Source organism: Cajanus cajan, chromosome 11, assembly GCF_000230855.2.
Source record: "Cajanus cajan strain Asha chromosome 11, NIPB_CcT2T_4, whole genome shotgun sequence".
Classification (NCBI taxonomy): domain Eukaryota; kingdom Viridiplantae; phylum Streptophyta; class Magnoliopsida; order Fabales; family Fabaceae; genus Cajanus; species Cajanus cajan.
Window position 1 is genome coordinate 34,948,660 of NC_138527.1, and position 24,410 is coordinate 34,973,069.

Consider the following 24,410-nt stretch of genomic DNA (forward strand, 5'->3'; position numbering starts at 1 on the left):
TTTCATTATTTTAATACTATAATAATTTATTACTATATATTTATTTTCATTTTTAAAAATATTATTTCTTCTCTGTTACATGTTCGAGACTATTTTATTATTACTGTAATATTAACATAGTTGGTGTTATTTATTTATTTGGATTATTAGATACGAGTTGCTCTATAAATACCCACCATCGGAGGCAGATTTTATAACAGTGTTTGGCCCACACCATACGATACCGTGCCCCTCCCCCAATGAACGATCGCACTTTCAAATAAATAATAACACCGTGCTGCGACAATAAGCTGTAACTCAATTCTCGAATCTCCGATTCGCCGGAAACTCTCCTCCGTTCACGAATAGGTCCAGCCACTGCTTTTCACCGAATTGAATCTCGTCGGCGGCGACGGAGGAAACCTAATTTGCGAACTTCATTTTCTTTTGCGAACTCCGAGGAAATTTGCATAGTGAAACGGCGTTAGTGAAGTTTAAATAGGGTTTTCGAGGTCTTTGATCCGGTGGAAGAGCCACCGGTGCACAAGGCTCAACGAGAAGAGGACAGTAATTGGAATTGATTTTTGCTCGAATTGTGCGCCGTAGCTGCTGTGCTTCGATGAGTTATTGATTTCCGTGCTTAATTGCGACATAGCTCTGTTCAGACAGCATGGGTTACGATTCGGATAGCCCCTCGCAAGATGGGAGGGACGAAGGTGAGTTTGTTCAAAGAAAATTGGGTAATAGCAGCCTGAGAAGTGGTAAGAACAGGGAAAAGAAAGAAAAAAAAAAGAAAAGAAAAGGAAAAGGAAATTGGTATAACAGGGTCAACGGGATGCATAATTGGACCTATAGTCTAGTTGTTTTGTAGTTGTAGGCACAGAACCTTTGCTTGTACTGGCTGCTTACTGTTATATTTAAGCCCTCCTCTCTTTAATATTTGGCTTAGAATTCGGAGTACGGTTGAATGGTTTAGTGTCTATATGCTGAAATCTGTAAGCTAAAAAGTTCATGTTAGAGTTTCGGGGTGTTCTGGTGTTAATTTGGTTTCTTGTCTGGTACAGTTTGTTAACACCATGTTTGATAAATTTGAATTGATAGATGATGAAGAAGAATATGAGGAGTCTGGCAAGGGTAATCGTTTTCTTGGGTTCATGTTTGGAAATGTAGATAATTCCGGTGATCTGGATGTTGATTATCTTGATGAGGTAATTTTATGCAGCCTTTGATGTTACGTTTCATTTGGTGGTCAAAACATTTGGAAAATCAGGATGAGCCGACGCATGGATATATCATGTTTAGATTGGTTTTGTTTATTTTTTTGACTGTCTTTTACAGTGTTACTGTTATCTTCCTTCATCCCCTAAGTACATCTTAGATAGTTATGCAGTTCAAAGTTCCTGAAATTCCTAAGCCTTTCTAGTTTTATAATTGGCAAGTAGAGGGTTATTAGAAGGTTCAAAACCACTGTGTTTGAGATACAAACTTTGTGGGGGATATGCTTTAACTGGAAGTTGGATTGCAACTTCTCAAAGTACAAAAGATGTAGGCATTTTGGAAGCCTGTGTTCAGTGTGGAAATCTAAAGTAGGGGTGTTCATGGGTAGGTTTAGGTTGGTTTCATCCAACCCGTTACCTGATTGATTAAAATGGATTGGATTGGGTCTGCATAGTTTTTATTATCAAGCCTAACCTGAACCAACCCAACAAACAATAGGATGGGTTGGGTTATTGGGTATGAAAAATTAAAGCTAATAACATTTTTTTATCAATCGTTATAATAGTCTTTACCAATGGCATCAAACACTACCCTTTTCAAAGTTTCTTTTTGCCATTATCATGGCCATCCTCTGTTATACTCATACATATATGGATCTAGTAGTGCCATCACTATAATTTTGTTCTTGTATGAGAACTCAACACAAAAATTATAGACTCAACCTAATTCAAGAATATACAATCCATTTCTGGTGTGAGATAATTATGCAATTGTGTTGACATTGAAGCCTTAGTTTAAAGGTGTTCAAACCTATAATATAAGACCGAGTGCAAATGTCAATGTTATGTTTTGAGATTTTTGCAGAGCATATGCAATGTGTTTATGAAAATTGTGATTAAATTGAAACTCAATGGACATTGACTTACTAGTAGAATCAACCAATATTTTTTGAACATATCACATTCTTGATGTCATATACAAATTTGGGTTGTCATTTTGAATGTGTCCATCTATTAGCAGCCCTCATAATTCAAGATGAAATGCAAACCTTCACATTTTAATTAATATATTATAAGGTCTCGGCTTAAAAATAAAATAAAATTACAAATATATTATATAATAAAAGACAATCAAATCAATAAGTTTCTTGAAATAGTGATTTGCATTACATTATATGCATCTAGGGTTAGGTTAGGGAAATTGGGCAAGAAAGGAAGAAGGGTAAATAACATAGATAGGAAAGAGATTGAAGTGAGATAAATTACTGAACTGTGAATCCCAAATGGCAGCCCTCCCAGCTCTCCTGTGAGTATGTATGTACACAATGTGGTGTCATGTGTATTTTTTTATCTTTCAAGTAACCATTTTTTTATAACACACTCACACACACACACACACACACACACACACACACACACATATATATATATATATCTATCTATGTGTGTGTGTGTGTAAATTTATTTACTGGGTTGGGTTTTCAAGTTTCAACACTGAAATCCAATATATAACCCAAAGAACATTGAGTTTAATTTGGTTGGGTCAAATGTTACCCGAACACTAAAAATACCCGATCCATATTGTTTGGGTTGGGTTGGGTACATGGCTACCCGTATCCGTGAACAACTCCAGTCTAAAGTCTAAATTAAGAAAATTATTTGCAATTCAATTTTGGAAAAAATTAGTATTAAGTGTGCAAACTGCAAAGATAGGTTGATTATTTGCTACATGTGTATTTGGTTTCACAGTGGAAAGTTTCAGAGTTGATTTTGCCTTTTGTCAAACATGATTTTAGGGAAAAGGCAAATGTTTTGGTATTGGATAGAATCAATTTTGCCTTCAAACCTCAGTTTGACTAGAAGTAATAAAACTAGATTCTGTGTTAGGTTGAAAAATTTACTATAAATTTCGTATCAAACTTGCTTTCAAGGTTAAAACATTCAAACATAAATTATTTCACTTCAAAATCAATTTTACGAATAGTCATGACACTACAATGTTTACATCAAGTTGTCGCTTAACAGATAAAATTGATCATTGTGTTTTAAGCTTTGAAATTTACAGCTGAGTTTATTGTGCAATTTGAAGAGTAAGATGAGCAATTGCATATTCTATATTGTTGTTATGCTTCTTGGTTTAATTATGTTTATGTGCTTTGGTGAAAAACCGTAAATCTGGTGCTAAATAAGCATATTTCCTTTTTAGGATGCAAAGGAGCATCTTTCTGCATTAGCTGATAAGCTGGGTCCATCTCTGACAGATATAGATGTAAGTAAATCTATCATTATCTTGCTGTATTTTCGAGTTTGGAATTCAAAATGCTCTCTATTGACATGGTTAAGAAGTGTTTAATTATGAATTTTTCCTCTATATTTCATTTCTTCCACTTTTTTATTTTGATGATGATGATGGTAATTTGTTGTTTGCAGTTGTCAGGAAAATCACCACAAACGCCACCTGACGTTGTTGAACAAGGTGAAGTTGTCTGCCAGGAAAAACTATATCATGCAGTTTTTGATATTCTGTTGGTATCATTTTTTTCCCTCATCAACTGAGAGCACTTCGTCTGTGTTTTATTTCGACTGGAATTCTTTCCTCGTCAAAGAAGAAGTTTTTGCATATTTTATATATCCTCCATGATATGATTAGAGTTGACCCTTCTTGGTGTGACTCTCCATTCTGTAAACTATTTTATCAAAAAGTTGTTTTTGTAAAATTAAAACATCAGTAGTTATGCCTGATGCTAGGGGTTAGTAAGGCTGGTGGCACAAGTCAATAGAAGTAGATTGAGAAAACAAGCTGATATGAAGTTTCAGCGATGGCTTATCACTCGGATTGATGAACATGTGTGGATAATAGTCATTCATTAATGTCAAATAGTGTCACATGGCTATTGGTTGGATCCTAAAATATGGGTAGGTGCTAGGTGCTCCTTGGCTTCTGTTTGCACCAAAATGAATTTCCTTAGGTGAATTGCATTTTAGCCGAAATGAATTGATTTATGAAAGACTTTATTGAACCCTTTTTGGGATCTGACCAGTATAAGGATGTTAAGGTTTTATGCAGCTGAGCTCTTTTTACGGGTTTTGGTGCATTTTAAAGCAAAATGCAGGAAAATTACAGTGAGTGGCTTCTGCTAGTGAATTTTATTTAGGTTAGGATAGTTTCACAATTTTTTTGGTGTCTGGATTTGGATCCTTTCTTACAAGGTTCTCATATGACTAGGTCATCTTGTGTGTCATCCGTAAAATTCCTACATGGGGCCCCACAATATTCCCTGCATAGGTCATTATGCCAATGTTTGTTTCTCTCATAGAAAGACCTAGTCATGTCATATGCTAGGGTTCGGTTTTGATTTGGATCTCTTAATTTATTTAACTAGTTACTTTGACAGATTCACAGGGATTTGAGAGTATTTCAGGCTGATATTCAGTTAATTTGTTATTATTATTTTCTGACGGGAGGATTCCTGATCCTTCTGCTCTAACATTTCTTCTTCCTTGGGAATTTCATTTGATAAAGCTAATGCACAACAGAGGCATTTGTTGTCTTGTCTGTAATATAGTTTGAATTTGGTGAATGAAGCTTTGGTTAAAAGAGTAAAATAATCCAACTTCTTTTTCCCCTCTTCTGTAAAATAGTTTACTAACTGCAATTCTTTTAATCTTAGGCTGTGATGAAAAAGCTGAAGATGCTATTGATTATGAAGATATTGATGAAGAGTATGATGGTCCTGAGACAGAAGCTGCCAATGAAGAGGACTATTTATTGCCAAAAAAGGAATTTTTTGCTGGTGAAGCCTCTGTTCTTTTGGAGTCCAAAAGTTCCGTCTTTGATGATGAAAATTATGATGAAGAATCTGAAAAGGAGCAAGACTTTGTGAATGATGATACTAAAGTTGATAACATCTCTTTAGCTGGTAATATTTTATACATGAATTGCACTGCATTGTTACTGCTGTTGTACTTTGTTTTGTGTACTTTATGCATGTTATGTATTTATGTTGGTTTTGTTTCTCATAAAAGTGCAAGAAAGTTGGGTTCTGTAATCTAGCTCTTGCATTTTAGTTGCAGCCTTGCTCAGATATTGACTGGAGACAGATGTATTGTTGACAATGCATGAGAGCACTTTGATTTTTTTATCTTTCAAAACTTTTTGTGGCTCTTCTTTTTTGCACCTTAGAGATAGTTCTCTTTCGCTTTTGCAGAGAACCGGTTTGGATGTGTAGATGTTATTTGATTCATAGATTGTCTATTAGGCATTTTGTTTTTTGCCATGTGATTGTTTAATCACATTCAGTATGCTTTACCAGCTCCTTTATGACTTATATGCCAACCTGAACTAGTGAGTGATATATTTGCATTCTGTTGGACACATACTATTTAGAAATTGAATGTGCATGAGTTCAAGTAGGCACAGGTTCTATTGTGAGCTAATTTCATATTTTTTAATTTAACTGACAAAGGGAAAGAATACCTATCCTTTGGGAAATTGATTTGCACCATGTTTGAAATACATAAAAATATAAAATCCCACTTATGAATGGTACTATTTGAATCTAACTATTGTATATAGGCTTCATTCTTAACTGGTTCAAGCTTGAATTGACTTGTAAGCAGATTGACTGAGAATTAGTAGTTAGGTTATACTGTAAATTGTCAATGAATGGAATAAATTTAATTTAGCTCAATTTAATTATATGTTGATTTAATATTAAATTGAGCGAAATTTGAGCTTGAGTTTCAAACTTGAATAATCTTCTTGAATTTGGATATAGTTATTAGAATTGAGATTTGAATGAGCCTTCCTAGCTCAACCCGACAACTAGCTCAAGGGGAGAGGATTGTCAAAACCTTATAAGGAGTACTTTTACCTAGCTGACGTGGGATCTTAACAACACCCCTTTCATGCCCCAGACCAAACATCCGGAGCATGAAGTTTGCTTGACTGTTCTTGTGAGGGACTTTGAGAATGGACTTGGCCAAACCATCCCAAAAGCTAGTTCAATGGGATTCCCAAGTCTTTATAAAGACACTTTCACCATATACTTAGTCCACTAGTCAATGTTGAGTCTTAACAATGATAGCTGTGTTTGAGCTAAAGCTTTAATGCCTTATCAAATAGTGTAACTAATTCAACAACTATTCATTGTGCGAGGGTTGAAGCTTGAAAATCTTTGGAAAGAAAATTAAGAAAGCTTGGTTTTCCTTAATAAATGGTAGATGAACCGCATTCAATATTGGAATCTTGCAGTTCACATATGCTGGCTTTGTTCTTTCAGGGGAGCAGGAAGAGAGTTTTGTGGATGCATCTAAGGATGAGAGTTCTCTTGAACATGAATTACATGTTGACTCACTGCAGACCGAAGAATTGGATGCTGATGAACAAAAACTTGAGGAGGTCTGTTTCATTTTTGCTGCCTCTTAAATATTTCTTTTTGGCTTCTGATGTTTATTCTTGTTGAAATTATAGGGTTTTAGCCTTTTAGATATAAAGGGAGGGAAGATATAAAAAAGAGACTGAATACACTGAGATTGATATTTGACTTGATTTCATATTACGTGTTATAATACGGTACAGAACATAAAGCACCAACCATTACTTATTCTTATACTGAATCATAACATAATCTGAAGTCCCAGTAGCTAAATGAGGAAATAAATCATGAATAATTAGGAAGTATGCAAACTAATTCTAAGAGTTAAGATATATATATATATATATTTTTTTTTTATTAACAGGACCGCCCAAGGTGGAGAGTTAAGATATTCTAAGATGCAATCTGAATATCAATGGATATTCTTCATATCTTCTAACAATTCTCATGATTGATATTTAAGTTCTTTACTTTTCTGTTAATTAAATGAATATATATGCTGATTTGACTCTGCAACCATATATGACCTTCAAGTTGTATAGTGACTACTTAAGTGTTTGTTACATATCTCACATCAACTACGAATATGAAGAAAATAGTGTATGCAAGTGAGAGACAGTTCTCACCTCTTAAACTAGCTTTTGAAGTTGAGTTAGACACAAACTTAAAAATTCTAAGATGATATCAAAACATATCCTAACAATTGTTGTTGGGTCTATTGGGCACATGTTATTAGGCTGTTGTCAGACTACCTACAAATGTTTAGTCTAGTGGATTTCATGCTCAAGATATTCAGTCTTTAGTGTAATAAGGTAGGTTGGAGATTCCACATCGACTAGAAATTCAGCAAAAATAGTGTATTCAAGTGAGGGATAATTCTCATCTCTTGAGCTAGCTTTTGGGGTTTAGTCATGTCCAAACTCAAAATTCGAATTGTGTTAGATTACTTGTAGACTTGCAAATGAGAATATAAATTAATGCAGCAATTGAGATAAAAAAAAAATTGATGGATGGCTTAGTTGATATTATGTGCACTTGCTAAAACTAAAAGAGAGCTGATCTTCTGATTAATAAGCAGCAGGGTAAATAGAAGAATGTTTTCTGTTATCAAGAAAGCTGATTCATCCTATTCATCTTTTAAATTCCTTTATACAAGATGGAACCCTTATTAAAAGTAGGAGATCATTAAAATCAGGCTACTCTTTGGGCATCTAAGCGAAATTGTCCAAAAAGAAAATAGAAGTTGTGACTCATAAGTAATTTTTGAACTAAAGCTGCCTATGTTAGTATAAATAGTACTCGAACTACATTGGGAATCTAAGAGAAATTTGTCCAAAAAGAAAATATAAGTCGTAACTCATAAGTAATTTTTGAACTAAAGCTGCCTATGATAGTATAAATAGTACTCAAACTACATTGATGTGAATGGTAACGCTGTCTGTTTATAGTCGTGTCTTGAGCCGTGACCATGTGTTAGGGTTAAGATTGTCAAATTCGAGAGTTTACGTAAACTTGTGGAGCTTCAATAAACTTGACTTGTAAACTCGTAAGAGATTAGTTAATTTACAAATAATATTAAAAATCTTATAAGTAACATATATGTACGAAACATAATACTTCTAATAATATAATAGTTCAACATTTCAACTCAATAATAAAGAAAAAAATAAGAAATCACAATAATAATAAAATAATTGTTTGATCATATATAAATTTAAAAATGTTCATATAAAAATGTCCTTAAAATAAGAACATTTAAAATACTAATATATTAATATTATAGAACCAAACACAACCAAATAAAAATAAAATCGCAATTCAGACAATATTATAACTTATATCTGTTAATCCGTAGAAGACAATAGTAAAAAATTAAACTCAAATGGCTTCTTCAGTGTAAATGGGTCTTTAGTTAGAGACCATGATCTTCCAAGTGAATGGTGGACTTGGAAGGACATGACCAGATCCGATCCCCAAGAATAGGTCGTCTTCAACAACCAGAGACCTCCAGCAGGTCTGCCTTGAATGGGTGCTCCAAGACCATGCTTGACGACATGAACCAGTGTTGATGACATTTGTCCTCAACAGAGCAAAGTGCAAATGGATGGCTTGGAGTGAAAAAGTCTAACAAGGAACAGAGTAATCCCTAAAGATTCTCAATTGTTAAGTGTGTGCCAAAGCAAACCAGAGGAGTATTGTTTTGGACCAAAAAATTGGCCAACAGCTGAAAATCGAGCAATTGGCTATAAACTTGCATTTTTACGCGAGTTTGCTTGTGCTTGCTCAATTTTAACTGAGCCTGTGCAGAAACGATTCTGCATGCATTTTGACTCGGTTGAGATGCCTGTGATAGTAAACTTGTACGATTTTACAAGTTAACTCTCGATTTTGATTACCATGCTAAGGAGTTCAATCCTTGCCAATGTCACCTTCTGATCCTCATTCTTCATAATTTAGGCCCTTTTGATTCATTTTTGAGAAACATAGCTGCCCCATGCACCTCCCCCCAAACAAGGGTTAAGTTTATTAAGTTGTTTTGAACACCAAATAATATAATCCAAACAAACACTAAATTCAAATATAAAATGCTCTTGGGGACATTATGGTGCTGTTTGATCCTTGTATATGATCCTGTCTATTGGGAAAAAACTTGGTTGTTGTAGTGGTGATGTGGCGCAAGCTAGAAATACAAACTTGTGGCAAAAAATTAAAGGTTTTGGACAGTTGCTACTTGACAATATGCATAATTGCACATAACTCTTCACTATTAGGATGCTGTTTCAGTTTGGTGCTGAATTGATTGTAAAAAGCTAAAGTGGGGTGGGAGAGTATGAAAGAGAAAGGATTTCTGTATGATGTAATGCACTAACTTGATGGTTAGCTTGGCTCCATCTGTGTGTGTTTATACTATTAGTTATAGGTTTAGTACATGTTTATTATGGGTGTACTACACTACTATAAGCCCAGTCCAACTAGTTAGGCAAGCACTAATATTTTTCTCTAACATTGTTTGTAGTTTTTATTGACTAGGTTATAAAATTATCTTGGTTGACTTACTATTGACATGTTAATGTCTTCTTTCTTGATGAAACAATCAGGAAGGGCCTGAAGTTCAGAAAAGGTCAACGGCTATGCCATTGCCTATTTTATATGTGGAAGATGGTTTGGCAATTTTACGCTTCTCTGAAATCTTTGGCATTCATGAACCTCTCAGGAAGGGAGAAAAGAGAGAACATCGACATTCTATTCCTAGAGGTACTTGGAGATTGGGATTGTTTACCTGAATTTTGTTTTCATGTGTCAGAATCTGTTAAATCTTCTTGGAGAGGTATGATTGGATAACTCAAATACTTGTTGCACAAATTATACTGTATGCGAATGAAATTTAGAACTGTCAATGGTGAGATTTTAATGGCAAATGAATGCTATCTTCTGAGGTGTTTGTCAGTGTGGCCTCTGTCCTTATTGGCTTTTTTCCTCCCCTCATGTTTTCAGATAGATACAAGCCTTTGGATTTAACTGATGATATAGTAGAAGAGGATGAAGAGGAATTCCTCAAGAGCTTCTCCCAGAATCTCTCACTCACTAAACAGGTTTGTGTAGTTCATAATGACATGTCAGAAAGCAATGATGTTGACTTGGAGTTTCCAAAATTTGGATTTCTTCATGCGGATGCCTCAGTGGCCATGAAAGATGATCAACAACCAAAGGACTCGTGTCTTAGTGCTGAACCAATGAAAGAGGATTTTGAAGAAGAGCGTTACTTGAAAGATCATCCTTTCATGTGGGCTGACTTTTATCCTCTTGATCAGCAAGACTGGGAAGATGAAATCCTTTGGGGCAATTCTCCTGTTCCAAGTAATAATAATGTTGAAAGCTGTGAAATTTCTGGACCTGAGTTGGGAGCTTCTGGTGGCAGTGAAATGGAAATAGAAAGTGGGATCCAGACTATTCAGATGGTGCCTCAGAAGATACCAGAGGATAAAGATCATAATGTTTTCATGTGCAGCTCTCCTGTCTCATTAGAGCCCTTTGGCTCAAGGGATTCTTCTGGATCTGAGACCAATTTAATATCCAGAAATCTATTTCACCCGCAACTTTTAAGGCTAGAATCCAGATCTGAAGTGGATAATTCTAGTCTTGCAGATGCCAGAGAGGCGGAGATATCTGAGCATAATCAAAGTGGTCAAGTAAAGCGTTTTACCAAGGTTATGTCACAAAACAGAGACATGATGGAGGGTTCCTGGTTAGACAAGATAATATGGGAGGAGCTTGATCAACCGATGGTGAAACCAAAGCTTATTTTTGATCTTCAGGATGATCAAATGCACTTTGAAGTTTTAGATAGCAAGGATGGTACACATCTTCGCCTTCATGCTGGGGCTATGATTTTAACCCGTTCTTTGAAATCAAGCAGTGGGGACTCTTCTGAGCTACTGGGACATGGAAGTCAATATGGATGGCGATACGTTGCTAATGACAAACATTATTCAAACCGTAAAACTTCTCAGCAACTTAAATCCAACTCCAAAAAACGCTCCGCTCATGGTGTCAAAGTTTTTCACTCACAACCTGCACTGAAGCTGCAGACAATGAAATTGAAGTTGAGCAAGTAAGAATTTATTTATTTGGAGGGGAGGGGGTATCATTTTTGGTTTGTAGCATGTCTTACCTGTTTTGAAACATTATTGCTTAGTTAGAATATTATGTTTTTAGAAATTAAATTCTGGAAAATTCTTACATGCAAGCTTGTTTGTTGTTTCTTTGGTTACTTGATAACCAATATGGTTACAGCACTCTATCTCCAAATGTGGTAGGTTTTCTATTTTTCTTGTCTTTTATGCACTATTCTTTAAGAATATGATTTGAGTCCAGAGTTTTTCATGAACCAGGTTCTTTCATAAAAATTGTATTTATTTGTATGTCTTGGCGTTGGTGAACTTTTCTGGTACCACAATATTTTAATAAAATATTTAGTATAGAGACAGAATACATGATTAGTGGACAGATTACTAGATTCATTATCTTTTCCTAGGTTCATTGTTTATGATTTGTTCATAATATGTACCAATTAAATGGATCTCTTTGTATAAGCTCAATATAAAAACAAGTTCACAGTTCAGTGCTTTTTCACTGAAAAATTCATCCAACTAAATCCTTTACTGGTCTAATATGGTCTACCCAAAATAAGGTGCATTGGAGCACCCTTATCATTTTAATCCTTTAAATCTCTTTTTTCTCATTTCAATCATTAATGCTTTTTTCATTGTACTCCATAAATCTTATTTTCTGTCCATCATCATAACTCCTCATCCACAGTCAAAACCTCTATGGTAGCAAAAGTAGAATGTCATTGCTGAACTTCTGATGATCTCTGCTAGCAAAAACTTGTGGACAACATAAAATGATTGATCCTTGAAGACTAAGAGACTCTTTATGAATTATGATTTATGACTTCATCTGTGCTTCAGAATGGATCTTACTAAACAAGAAAAAGACCTTGGCACCAATGCTGCTGTTAGAGAATGACTCATTGCATTTGAAGTTTTGAACCTAGCTCATAGTGAATGCATCAGGAAAGGCACACAAACATTACATGTCATCCTGACACATCGCCGACTTCTTTGATACTTACTAGACATAGCAAATTCTGTGCAACAGTTCTCAAGTTGTTAATAGTTCATCACTCCTCCTCTTGACATTTTTCTCACAAGCCTAGCCCTCACATCCTCACTTCAAACTCCATTTCTGCTCCAGAATGAACTGACTGCCTTCCAAGTCCTCTGCCATCATAATGGCAAACGCGGTCTAATGCTCAAAGCCTCTGGCCTGCACGTGACAATGACCCTGAGCCACTGTTGTCAGGAGGTTACCAATGCTCTGTGCTCAAGCTTGTGGCAAATGCCAAATACCACTACTTGAACTGGGTTGTTCCATGCTGGAGTCTCAATAAATGCAAAAATTGGGGTTAACTGAGAAAATGAAATATGAAGTAAAATACAAAGAATAGAGTTAAATGGTTAAAATGATAAGGGTGCATGGATGCACCAAGCTTAATAGGGTACATTGTAGAATTTTCCATACTTAACATATTATCCAAGACTAAGATACACTATATATTTATGAAACATACCAAGGTTACCCGAGATGTGGTCACCTGTGTGAACTGTAATGAAGGTCTTCATTGTTTATATAATATGGCACATTCCTGGTGTGCTCGTAATCAGTCATCAAAAGACTAGTCCATTTGTTGATCTGTGAATTGCCTATAACAAACCTGGGATTTTTATGCTCTTTATGAAGTTCTTGCAAATCCTTTGTTGATTGTGTATGAATGAGCCATGCCAGTTCTTTATTTTTATTTGGCATTTTAATATCTATTGTTTTCATGTGCATTGTCGATTTTCTGTCTTTATAATCTTATTAACTCTTTTTTCAGTAAAGATATTGCAAACTTTCACCGGCCAAAAGCATTATGGTATCCTCATGACATTGAGATGGCTGTCAAGGAACAAAGGAAACTGCCTACGCAAGGACCCATGAAAATTATTATAAAGAGTTTGGGTGGCAAGGGGAGTAAACTGCACGTTGATGCTGAAGAAACTCTCTCTTCTGTTAAAGCAAAAGCTTCCAAAAAGCTAGGTTGTGAAATTTTTTATTCTATATATTTTTCTTATTTCTGTTATGGAATTAAAATCATAATTTAGCTGTAAGTTTATTCTAATCTTTGGTGTAATTTCTTCTCTTCTGTATATGGCTGACTGGAGGTTTATTTTTTTGGTAGATTTTAAGGCATCAGAAACAGTGAAAATATTTTATTTAGGGAGGGAGCTTGAAGATCACAAACCACTTGTTGCACAAAATGTTCAGCCAAACTCCTTGTTACATCTTGTTCGTACAAAGATACATTTGTGGCCAAAAGCACAACGGGTTCCTGGTGAGAACAAGTCCTTGCGTCCTCCTGGGGCATTTAAGAAAAAGTCTGATCTGTCTGTAAAAGATGGACATGTTTTTCTGATGGAGTAAGTAACTTGAAAGTTTTATTTTGCCATTACATGCTTTCCATTGGGGCAACGTTATTTTCCTATTTTGTGTTGAAATTATATAGTTTTAGATTTGGAGGGAATAAATATTTTATGAAACTCCGAAATAAAAATAACAGAGATGTATTATAATGCATTTGATATATTATATTCTAACGTATTGCAAGCATGCATATTTCATATTTCATGTACTAGGTTTCTTGTTTGTGGTTTGCTACAAGCTATTTCTTTCTTTATGTTCTCTTGCATGCAAGTTACAAAAATTTGCCTTCAAATTATTCTTATGGGGTCTATCTCATTATTTTCCTTCTAGGTGATATGAATTTGCATAATGTCTGATCAGTTTTTTGTTCCCCACCTTATACACTGAGAACAAGCTATTTTCTTTGTATAATTTTTGTTAATAAGAATCTTAACTTAGATAAATGAACTTTATTTGAGAAAAAAGAGAGGCACAACTATGGGGAGGATAATAATCCAATAAAGATATTAAATATCTTGGTATACTCTATAACTCCTTCAAAGCAATCTTGAGCAGAGAATATATTACATAAGTGAAGCCATATTATTATAAATACAGTCCATCAACATATGTAGAAAAGGGAAAAGAGTGACTGAGATATTGCTTTTCTTACATTCATGGTCAAGTGCCATTTATGGGTTCTTTCCTTTCTGTTTTTGATATCTGTTGGGTTATTCCAAATCTCTCCCTCTTCCCCTTCCCTCATGTGTTGAGAGTGAGGGGTTGGGGGAAATGTAGAAGGCTTGGAGGAGGAGGAGAATAGTACATTATTATATTTATTATTCACTTGCTGTGATTCAAAGTTTCATTTTGAAGATTGAGAATGACATGTTACTGTTTTCAGAGATATAGCGCTGCAGTGTTTTTCTCTTTTGATTAATAAGCAATAACAACCTTCCTATCTTATAACCTCCAAAAGCAGTTAGCCATAAAAACTCTTCAAGGCCTGATAATAGACCCTACTCAGTTCTTGTTTTCCTGCACATATTACTGATGCTTATTGCATGTCTTTTTGTCTGGTGATTTATCTGTTTCCATGTTATGATAGGCTTCCCTCTTGTCTTGAAGCAAGCACCTACTCTCATCTTTTTTTTTTTTTTTCTTTTCTTTTTTTTATCATCATCGACTCTCATCCTTGTGACAATTGCTTGATTGCCTTGTGGAACTTTGGAATTTCTTTTGAAGTTTTGGACTGTTAACGTTGGTACTAAATTTTGGAAGTACATGTTTTTTACCAAACAGCCCTCCAACTTGTTATCCTGCTTGTTGTAATATGTAATTCCATGTGTTTATTTTTCAGCTTTGATGAAATTTAGGTCGACTGAGATGGTACCATGTTAGGAGTTAGATATAAGATAAAGGGAAATTAAATGTGGTTAGTTAGATATAAATAGGGGAAAGAAAGGTTTAAGTATTCATTAAATTTTGTCAGCATTTTGTGATTTGGGCAGTGGTTCAGTTGTAGAAAGGGAAAACCCTTGAATATTCAGTTTTTAATAATAAAAGCAGTCTATTCTCATTCTGTTTCTGGCTTCCTAACATAACTTGTAATAGTTAATCCTCATGTTAAAACAAAAATTATTGCAAACATTACAATTTATACTTTTTGTGCACGGAATATATTGCAAGAAGAATGTGGGTTAGATTATATTAGTAACAAGCAAATCCTTTGTACAAAAAGTCCCAAGATTTTTTTTAATAGGATAACAATTTGTGAGGTTTGCATGTTCTCATGATTCCAGATCTAATAATCCAAGAGCAATGTTGTTTCAGCACTGCACTACCTTTATTTTAATATTTTGTTAATTTCTTGTCTGCAATGTTGATACTCTAGTTTTTTTTTTTGTTTTTCCTTTGTTCTTTGCTAAATAAATGAGGACTGTGAATACTCTACTGGGGTTCTGGGAAGTGCATTGAATATGTTCTTTTTGTAGGTATTGTGAAGAAAGGCCTTTACTTTTGAGTAATGTTGGAATGGGTGCAAGACTTTGTACATATTATCAAAAATGCTCACCAGATGACCAGTCTGGCTCCTTATTACGCAACACAGATATTAGCTTGGGGCACATTATTTCTCTGGATCCTGCTGATAAATCTCCTTTCCTTGGAGATTTAAAACCTGGCTGCAGTCAGTCGTCACTAGAGACAAATATGTATAGAGCACCTGTATTTTCTCATAAAGTTCCGTTAACGGACTACCTGCTGGTTCGTTCATCAAAGGGAAAGTTATCATTAAGGCGGATTGATAAAATTAATGTTGTTGGACAGCAGGTTTGTAAATTCTTGTTAAGTGCTTTTTGTAGTGTGAATTTTTTTGGACAGCAGGTTTGGAAAGTTAATTGTTTCAAGTCTCCGAGTTATTGTTTGGTAAAATCTTAATGGATAATGTGTCATCTATCTCTTGATTAACTTTTCCTTGTTTGATGCTGCAATTTTCCTACCAAAGCTATGGCTCCGAAAATTTGACAATGCCAGGAAAAAAATACAATTTATAATTGTAATGTGTGGTAATTGTTTTTAAATTACACATTGCAGGAGCCTCTCATGGAAGTATTATCTCCTGGAAGTAAAAATCTCCAGACTTACATGATGAACAGGTTATTGGTACACATGTGCCGTGAATTCCAAGCAGCAGAGAAGCGGCACTTGCCTCCTTATATCCGTGTTGATGAATTTCTCTCACACTTTCCTTACCAATCGGAAGCGTCATTCCGGAAGAAAATCAAGGAATATGCCAATTTACAGGTATGAGAGGGTCACAAATCTAGTTACCCAAGCGTATTAGAAATGGATGCTAATAGAATTCCTTAGGGTATGTTTGGAATGAGGGAAGTGGAAGGAAAGGGAAGTGTGAAGAAGTGGAAGGAATTTAGAAAATTAGATGTTTGGTATGAGGGAAGAGGAGGGAAGTTTAAGTATTTTAATGTGGGTCCCATGGTGTAAAACTTCCCCTCTAAATTGAGGGTAATTGTGGGAAATTTCACTTTTTTAAAAAGATGGGCCTCTGACCTTGGGCTTTACCAAACACAATGTTAGGGCTTTTTTTTTGTTAACCATGTTATAGGTGCGAACGTAAATGACTAATCTTTGTCAGAAAATTTGATTGATCATTTTTAATGAGATCTCTTTTTAACTAGTTTTTTTTTATTTACAAAACTCAAACATGAGATCTAGCTTAGGAGATCCATGCCAGTTCCATTCAGACCAACTACATGTTGGTCTAGGGCTTGTTTGTTTATAAAAATGTATTTTGTTTTCATCTCTTGTTTTCACAAATAATTACAGAAATTTGACATTGTTTTCACTGTTTTTTTTTTCTTCCAAGATTTGCACAAGAAACAGTAAAAATGACAAAATTATTGTTTTTAGTGTTTTCTTTGTAGATTTTTGAAAACAAGAAATAAAGTAAAAACAAGGTGATATTTTGTAATTATTTATGAAAATAGAAAACGCTTTTTCAAACCAAATGTGCTCTTATATTTTCAAAAAAGAGTAAAATGAAAATTTCTGTTATATGTTTTATATTTTATGTGTAGATGTTTTCTGTATACCTGAATGTTTCATTTAATCTTTGTTACTGCAGAGGGGAACAAATGGACAGTCAATTTTGGTTAAAAAGCGAAATTTTCGCATGTGGTCAGAGGACGAATTGAGAAAAATGGTTACACCAGAGCTTGTGAGTTATATCATGACATTCAATTTTTTCATTGATAAACTAAAACATCTCTTTCTGTTGAAATGCACTATTAAGAGTAAAAGAGAAAAATCATCTTCAAAACATCTATGGAGATTTGGAACTTGCGTTCTAAAACGTAACTCCCTAACTGCATGATTTGAAGAGTTCTTTTTGGTGCATACCTGATGCTATGCTTTTGGGCTGTTGAAAAAGTGAGGTTTTTTAAAAACAATATGATAGGCAGCACTGCCTATTACAATAATATATTTTATTGGACACTCAATGTGCTTGAGTATCATATTTTATTTTATTATATAATCTACATGCTGCTTAGCTTGGGTTGTGTTTGTGAGTTTTGGAAGTGATTTAACTGCCTGTCAATCTTCATCCAGAATTTTGGATACTTTATGTTTATTGTTTCTTTGTTACAAGATGTATCTGTTATTTCTTAAGTTAAAATGATTCCTTAGTTGTCTTGTATTTGTTTTAAATTGTTTTAGGTTTGTGCCTTTGAAAGCATGCAAGCTGGCCTCTACCGTCTAAAACATTTGGGAATAACTGAAACACACCCTACTAATATTTCATCTGCAATGAGTCGGCTTCCTGATGAAGCAATAGCATTGGCTGCTGCATCACACATTGAAAGGGAACTGCAGATTACTCCTTGGAACTTGAGTAGCAATTTTGTTGCTTGTACAAGCCAGGTGATCTATGTTAAAATCAGATTTTGCGTCTTTTTGGCATTGGCATCTGTCCTGGTTATGTGTTGAAAATTTGTTAATATATGTCCATTTGATTATTTTGAGGGTAGAAGTTAAAATAGGAAGGAGAAATTTAAAAAAAAAAAACAAAGATACAGTCAAGGATGAAGGATGTACCTACTACTGTAAAATAATCTCATTGTATTTATTCTTGTTTGTTGTACATATAATTTCTCCCTGAATGATTTACTGACTTGTATCGGTCCTTCACACATTTGCACTATTTGTTTCTAATTTTATACAAGAATTTTAAGCTTGAAAATGTGCTATTATTTTTGTTTTTAACTAGTTTTATAGGGATTATTATGAATGGTATTCTCTTTTTAATTAAGGAAACTTTGTTACACTGTAACTGCTATGATTATGTTTGTTATTTTTTGTTCTAGTAGTTGACTAAATTAATCATGAGAATTTCCACCTTGTCTGGTGGAATATTTTGTTCACAGGGTAAGGAAAATATTGAAAGAATGGAAATTACTGGTGTTGGTGATCCATCTGGTCGTGGCATGGGTTTTAGCTATGCCCGGGCACCACCTAAGGCACCAGTGTCTAGTGCAATGGTGAAGAAGAAAGCAGCTGCTAACCGCGGAGGTTCTACTGTTACTGGTACCGATGCTGATTTACGTAGATTAAGCATGGAGGCTGCACGAGAGGTGAGTGGTATTTTGATGACATGCACTGAACTATGTACTTATGTATTCCATAGAGCTTGTTTAAAAAAGCTTTTCTTTGTGGCAGGTGAAAATTTTCCTTGCATATTGTACTCAATTGTGTTACAAATAAAGCTGATATTAGTGGAGAATCTCGTAATGAACTGATTTACATGTTGTACTTTAGAAATGAAATTAGTGCAACAAAATGTTTTGACCTGTAATTAATATCTATATCAATAGATGGTGTGCTTGAATATTATATGAATTCACAGGTATTTCACAGATGCCTATTTGGTTGCCTTTAATTCCCTTACCTTTTTCACTAAACTCAGCTACATTTTAAAACTGAATTTGGTTATGAAAAATATGATTATTTTGCCCATTGGTATTTTCTGTTTCTATTTCTATTTTCATTATATTTTTTTCATTTTGTCCAGATTTTATTCCTAATACTACTTTGTTTTGTAATCTCTCACATTTATACGTAGTTGCTAAGTTGCAAATTAATTTTCCACAACTCCACTTGGCTAGTTTATCTTCTTAGTGTCTAGTTGACTCCTGACTGCAAGTATAATGATGGAATAGCATTGCATATTTAATTCCTATGATTCCTGTTTTTAATCTCAAGTATGTTCTTATCCAGGTTCTTCTGAAGTTCAATGTTCCAGAGGAAGTCATTGCAAAACAAACTAGGTGGCATCGCATTGCTATGATACGTAAACTTTCAAGTGAGCAAGCTGCATCTGGAGTTAAGGTTGATCCGACAACTATCAGCAAATATGCTCGTGGCCAGCGAATGTCCTTTCTTCAGTTACAGCAGCAGACCAGAGAGAAATGCCAGGAGATTTGGGATCGACAAGTTCAGAGTTTGTCAGCTGCAAATGGTGATGAAAATGAAAGCGACTCAGAAGGGAATAGTGATCTGGATTCTTTTGCTGGAGATCTGGAAAATTTACTTGATGCTGAGGAGTGTGAAGAAGGAGAAGAGGGTACCAATGACTTAAAACGTGATAAGGGAGATGGTGTTAAGGGTCTTAAAATGAGAAGACGCCCAACTTTGGCTCAGGCAGAGGAGGAAATAGAAGATGAAGCAGCTGAGGCAGCTGAATTATGCAGGTTGCTTATGGATGGTATGATATCTCATTGATCCTTTCAGTACTATTTCCATATCTTTATTAGAGCTGAACGTGGGGACACTGATCTTTTTAGGGCTGTCCTAATGCAATGACTATAAGTTGTTAATTAGGCCTATTTGAAATTGAACTCAAAGATACGAATTATATTTGACCTTTTTTTCTCAATAATTTATCTAGATGATGAAGCTGACAGGAAGAAAAAGAAGAAAGCTAAAGGTATGGTGGAAGAAGCAAGATTGGTACCAAAGATGCAATCAAAATTTGCCTTTGACAATTCTGAACAAGTTAAGCAAATAACAAATAGTTTCCAATTAGATGGAACTAATCACTTGAAAGAGGATGCAATCACAGATCTTAGGGAGGTAAGATGGTTATTAGTTTATTCACGTTGTTCTATCATTTACATCTTGTTTAAAACACTTAACAATTTACGTGAAGACCTGATCATAAATGTGTAAAGAATTTTTTACCTATAAACGAGGACTAATTATTTTATTACATGTTTTTGTCAGGAGGAAAACTTTCCTGCTAAAAAAAGCAAATCACTGAAGGTCAATAAAGCCAAAAGGAATGATATTACACCTATTAGTCTACCCAATAAAAAAATCAAATTGAATATGGGAGAAGGAATCAAGGTAAGTGATCAAATTTAATCTATTTCATGACTATCTTTTTTCCTCGTAGAAAAACCCTTTTAATGGTCGAGCCTATATAAAATGCAATAGCATATGACAGTGATTTTTTTAATTTTTTATTTTTATAACAGTATGACTGTTGGTAATGAGAGTGACAAGTGCATTCATGGTCATATTAAAGTTTTGACTGTTTTTTGTGGTTTTTTATTTTGCTTTGTCTTTTAGTTTTGTGTTATAAAATTCTTTTTATCTCTTTTATATTTTGTATTGTATTTTTAATTTATGTCTGTAACTGCTGCATGTATTTTCAATTGGAGTTTAATTAAATGTCAATTATGGTTTTACTTGGCAAGCCTCTGCTTCCAAATGTTACCCAAGATATTGATTTTGACAACCTTAGGCAACTGATAAAGGGAATTTGAGTCCATTGCAGTCATATTCAAAGTGTATATCATAGTAATTGCATTTCTTTTCATTTCATGATGAATAAATTATGACCATCCTTCTTGTCTGGAACTGTTTATAACTGTTATCAGTAATTTCTAAAATTGGACTAAATACATGGAAATTGTCTTCTTGTTGCTTGTTCAGATTGCAATACATTATTGTGTTTTGCAGATGTGCTAAAAGCTTGTTAATCTCTGTATGTGTTTGTGTGTGAATTTTGTGTTTGCATTCTTTCAGGAAGATTGAAGTAATGTTTTTAAATTTTACTCTGCCTCCTGAAATTATCTTTTATTTATGTCTGGAGAACCAGGTGTTTAAGGAGAAAAAACCATCAAGGGAAACTTTTGTTTGTGGGGCATGTGGTCAGGTGCGTATCTTGAATTGTTTACAGCCCATTTAGCCATTAAAATTAGTTTATGACACGTGTTGCATTAGGTTTGATGCTTTTGATGACAATTTTTTTTAAATATTTAAAATCATTACTGAAACACAGATGTGAAGTTACACAAAGCATGATCAAGAAAACAAAAGAATTCTAAATTTTCTACCTTAATAATTAAGAAAATATAGCAATTAATTTAATTTATCTTTAGTTCTGTGAAAGTTTTGTACTCCATGCTTTGATATTTAGTATTGTAATTATTTTGTTGATGAACCAGCTTGGGCACATGCGAACGAACAAGAACTGTCCAAAATATGGTGAAGATCTAGATACTCAACTTGAATCTACTGATATAGAAAAATCATCTGGAAAATCCAGCTTTGTGGATCCATCTAGTCAATCCCAGCTTAAAGCCCCCTCCAAAAAGACACTGTCAAAAAGTGCAACAAAAATTGCTCCTGTTGACAATTCAACAAAAATTCCACTGAAATTCAAATGTAGTTCCACGGAAAAATCTTCTGATAGACCTGCAATAGAAACCCTGCAGAGTTCTGACAAGCCAGTGACTTCTGACTCAGAAACTGCAAAGTCTGCTAAGGTCAATAAGATAATTATTCCCAACAAAGCGAAACAGGATGATACGCAGGCTGAATCTCATAAACATGCTATTGTTATACGGCCTCCTTCTGATTCAGGTAGAGGTCAGGTTGAGCCTCATAAGTTCCCAATTAAAATACGCCCACCAACAGAAATAGATAGGGAGCAAAGTCACAAAAAGATTATTATAAAACGTACTAAGGAGGTTATTGATCTGGAACTGGACAGTCCTGGGGCAAACACAGGACATCAACACAGAAAAACTAAAAGAATTGTTGAATTGTCAAATTTCGAGAAACATAAAAAACAGGAGACTATGTATGGAACTGAAGGTTTTGCAAAATGGAACACTAAAGGGGACAGAAGATGGTGGGAAGAGCAAGAGAAACGGAGAAATGATGCAAGACTTCGAGAAGAAGACAGAGCAAGGAGGCATCACAAAGAAGAAATCAGGATGCTCAAAGAGCAAGAAAGGTTAGATGAGATTAAAAGATTTGAAGAAGATATTAGAAGAGAGAGAGAGGAGGAAGAACGGCAAAAAGCTAAGAAGAAAAAGAAGAAGAAAAAGCTTGATTTAAGAGATGAGTATCTAGATGACCCCAGACCAAGAAGATATGATAAGAGAATGCCAGAAAGGGACCGGAGTGGAAAAAGGAGATCTGTTGCTGAGTTGGGAAAGATTAGTGCAGATTACATGCCGCCAACAAAACGCCGAAGAGGGGGAGGGGGAGAGGTACATTTCTTTGCATGTTATTTTCTTTATTTAGTGCTTGTTTTACCTCCATGCACTTTTAGTTTTTTATCCATAAGAATTACAACTGGGCATTCTACTCTAAACTCCACCACTAGCTTCATGTACTTCATCTTCATACATGTAGAAGCAAATTAGCAATAACTAGTTAGTCATTTATGGCATAAAAGTACCAATATATTTTCCTATGAAGGTTGGTTTGGCAAATATCTTGGAGAGCATTGTGGAAGCCCTTAAAGATAGGAGTGATCTGTCGTATCTTTTCTTGAAACCGGTGTCGAAGAAGGAGGCTCCTGACTACCTGGACATAATAGAGAGGCCCATGGATCTTTCCAGAATCAGGGAGAGAGTACGGAATATGGAGTACAAGAGCCGAGAAGATTTCAGGCACGATGTCTGGCAGATTACTTATAATGCACATAAATATAACGATGGACGAAATCCGGGAATCCCTCCCCTTGCAGATATGCTTTTGGATTATTGTGATTATTTGTTGCTTGAGAATGAAGATAACCTCACTGCAGCAGAAGCTGGCATTGAGATTAAAGATTTCTAAACCATGATCTGGAAGTTAGGTAGAGCTAAATGATTTTTCAAATGTAGTGTAAATTCTTGTTTAAAAAGATACCAAAATGCCTCCTGTAATTTTTTTAACGATATCCAAATAGGGTTGGTTGCAAGTGTATGAAAACAAGGGTGATATATCAACTGTGTAGCTCATTGAATTTTCAGCGTGTAACAATGTAGATTGAGGCCCATTAAAGAATTCTTTTAGATAGTAAAACAATAAAAGCAGGATCGCAGCAGTTATGGACCTATGTTTACTATTATTAGTGAAGAAAAGACTCAAGTGCATTTTAAGCTTTTTTATAATTAATGTGTAGAGTAAACATCCCATTTGATCCTTGAAAAATGGTAGATGTAGTCTATAGATTTCTAAAAGTTTCTGTGACATCTCTGATCTCTAAATTTTAATTTAGTATGTAAGTTAGTCTTTTGTTATACTTAGGGATTACAAAAATACCCGTACTCGCGGATATTTGCGGGTAAAATTCGTTACGGATAATAAATGAATAGAGGCTAATTGGGTACTCACGAATAATGGGGATGAATAAATTTTACCTGTTTATAAACGGGGCGGGGGCGGGTATGATGATATTCATACTCGCGGGTACCTGTTTAATAATATTTCTTAAATATCTTAATTATCTTTGTACTACATAACTCTAAAATTACACTCTCATCTTATTTTCTTACAAAAGTGAGGTTGATGAGGTTACCAACATGTGTTAAGCATGTTATAGAATTATGTTGGATGTAATTTGATTAATTTTTTAGCTTTGATTGGATCAATAAGATTTATATATTTTAAGTTGTTTATTTTTGTTTGGAATTATGAGATTGAATTATTGTAGCTTTGTGATGAGATTCTAACTTACTTGTGAGATCGATATATTTTAAGTTATTGATTATCTTGCATTTTTATTATTATTTCAACAAAATTAACGTTAAATACAAGTTCAAAATTAACACTGAATTTTTATTTTTAACATTTCAATAACATTAAATATAAACTTAAAATTATTTATAATATAATTTTTTTAATTTCTTACAAATTTTATAAATATTCATGAATATTTAAGAAATTCATGGATACCCGTTTAATGGATACCCGCGTGAATATGAGGTGAGTATGAGGTCAATTTTCATTCAGCGGGGCGGGGGCGGGTTTA

At 34.5% G+C, this 24,410-nt stretch overlaps 1 protein-coding gene across 2 annotated transcripts; it reads left to right on the plus strand.

Moving 5' to 3' along the window:
* Window positions 1-187: 187 nt before the first annotated feature.
* On the plus strand, window positions 188-23,493 carry HAF01 (HAC13 protein (HAC13)). 2 transcript variants are annotated; one of them, XM_020352082.3, is made up of 21 exons: window positions 188-695; window positions 1,081-1,187; window positions 3,403-3,465; window positions 3,627-3,672; window positions 4,868-5,116; window positions 6,479-6,597; window positions 9,673-9,829; window positions 10,070-11,186; window positions 13,014-13,216; window positions 13,359-13,596; window positions 15,574-15,910; window positions 16,175-16,384; window positions 17,223-17,315; window positions 17,816-18,019; window positions 18,523-18,729; window positions 19,373-19,859; window positions 20,043-20,227; window positions 20,378-20,500; window positions 21,252-21,314; window positions 21,607-22,659; window positions 22,871-23,493. In XM_020352082.3, the coding sequence occupies exons 1-21, from the start codon at window positions 650-652 to the stop codon at window positions 23,231-23,233; spliced, it is 5,670 nt and encodes a 1,889-aa protein (XP_020207671.1). In that variant the 5' UTR covers window positions 188-649; the 3' UTR covers window positions 23,234-23,493. The 2 variants fall into 2 exon arrangements, with proteins under 2 accessions (XP_020207671.1, XP_020207672.1); XM_020352083.3 differs by having other exon boundaries at window positions 21,258-21,314.
* The last annotated feature ends 917 nt before the right edge of the window (window positions 23,494-24,410 follow it).

Excerpts from the sequence above, each read along its gene's own strand:
- HAF01 (XM_020352082.3), top strand. The coding sequence starts at position 650 with ATGGGTTACGATTCGGATAGCCCCTCGCAAGATGGGAGGGACGAAG. Across the intron at positions 18,020-18,522 it reads TTGTTGCTTGTACAAGCCAG|GGTAAGGAAAATATTGAAAG; the intron begins GTGATCTATGTT and ends TTTTGTTCACAG. Across the intron at positions 18,730-19,372 it reads GCATGGAGGCTGCACGAGAG|GTTCTTCTGAAGTTCAATGT; the intron begins GTGAGTGGTATT and ends GTTCTTATCCAG.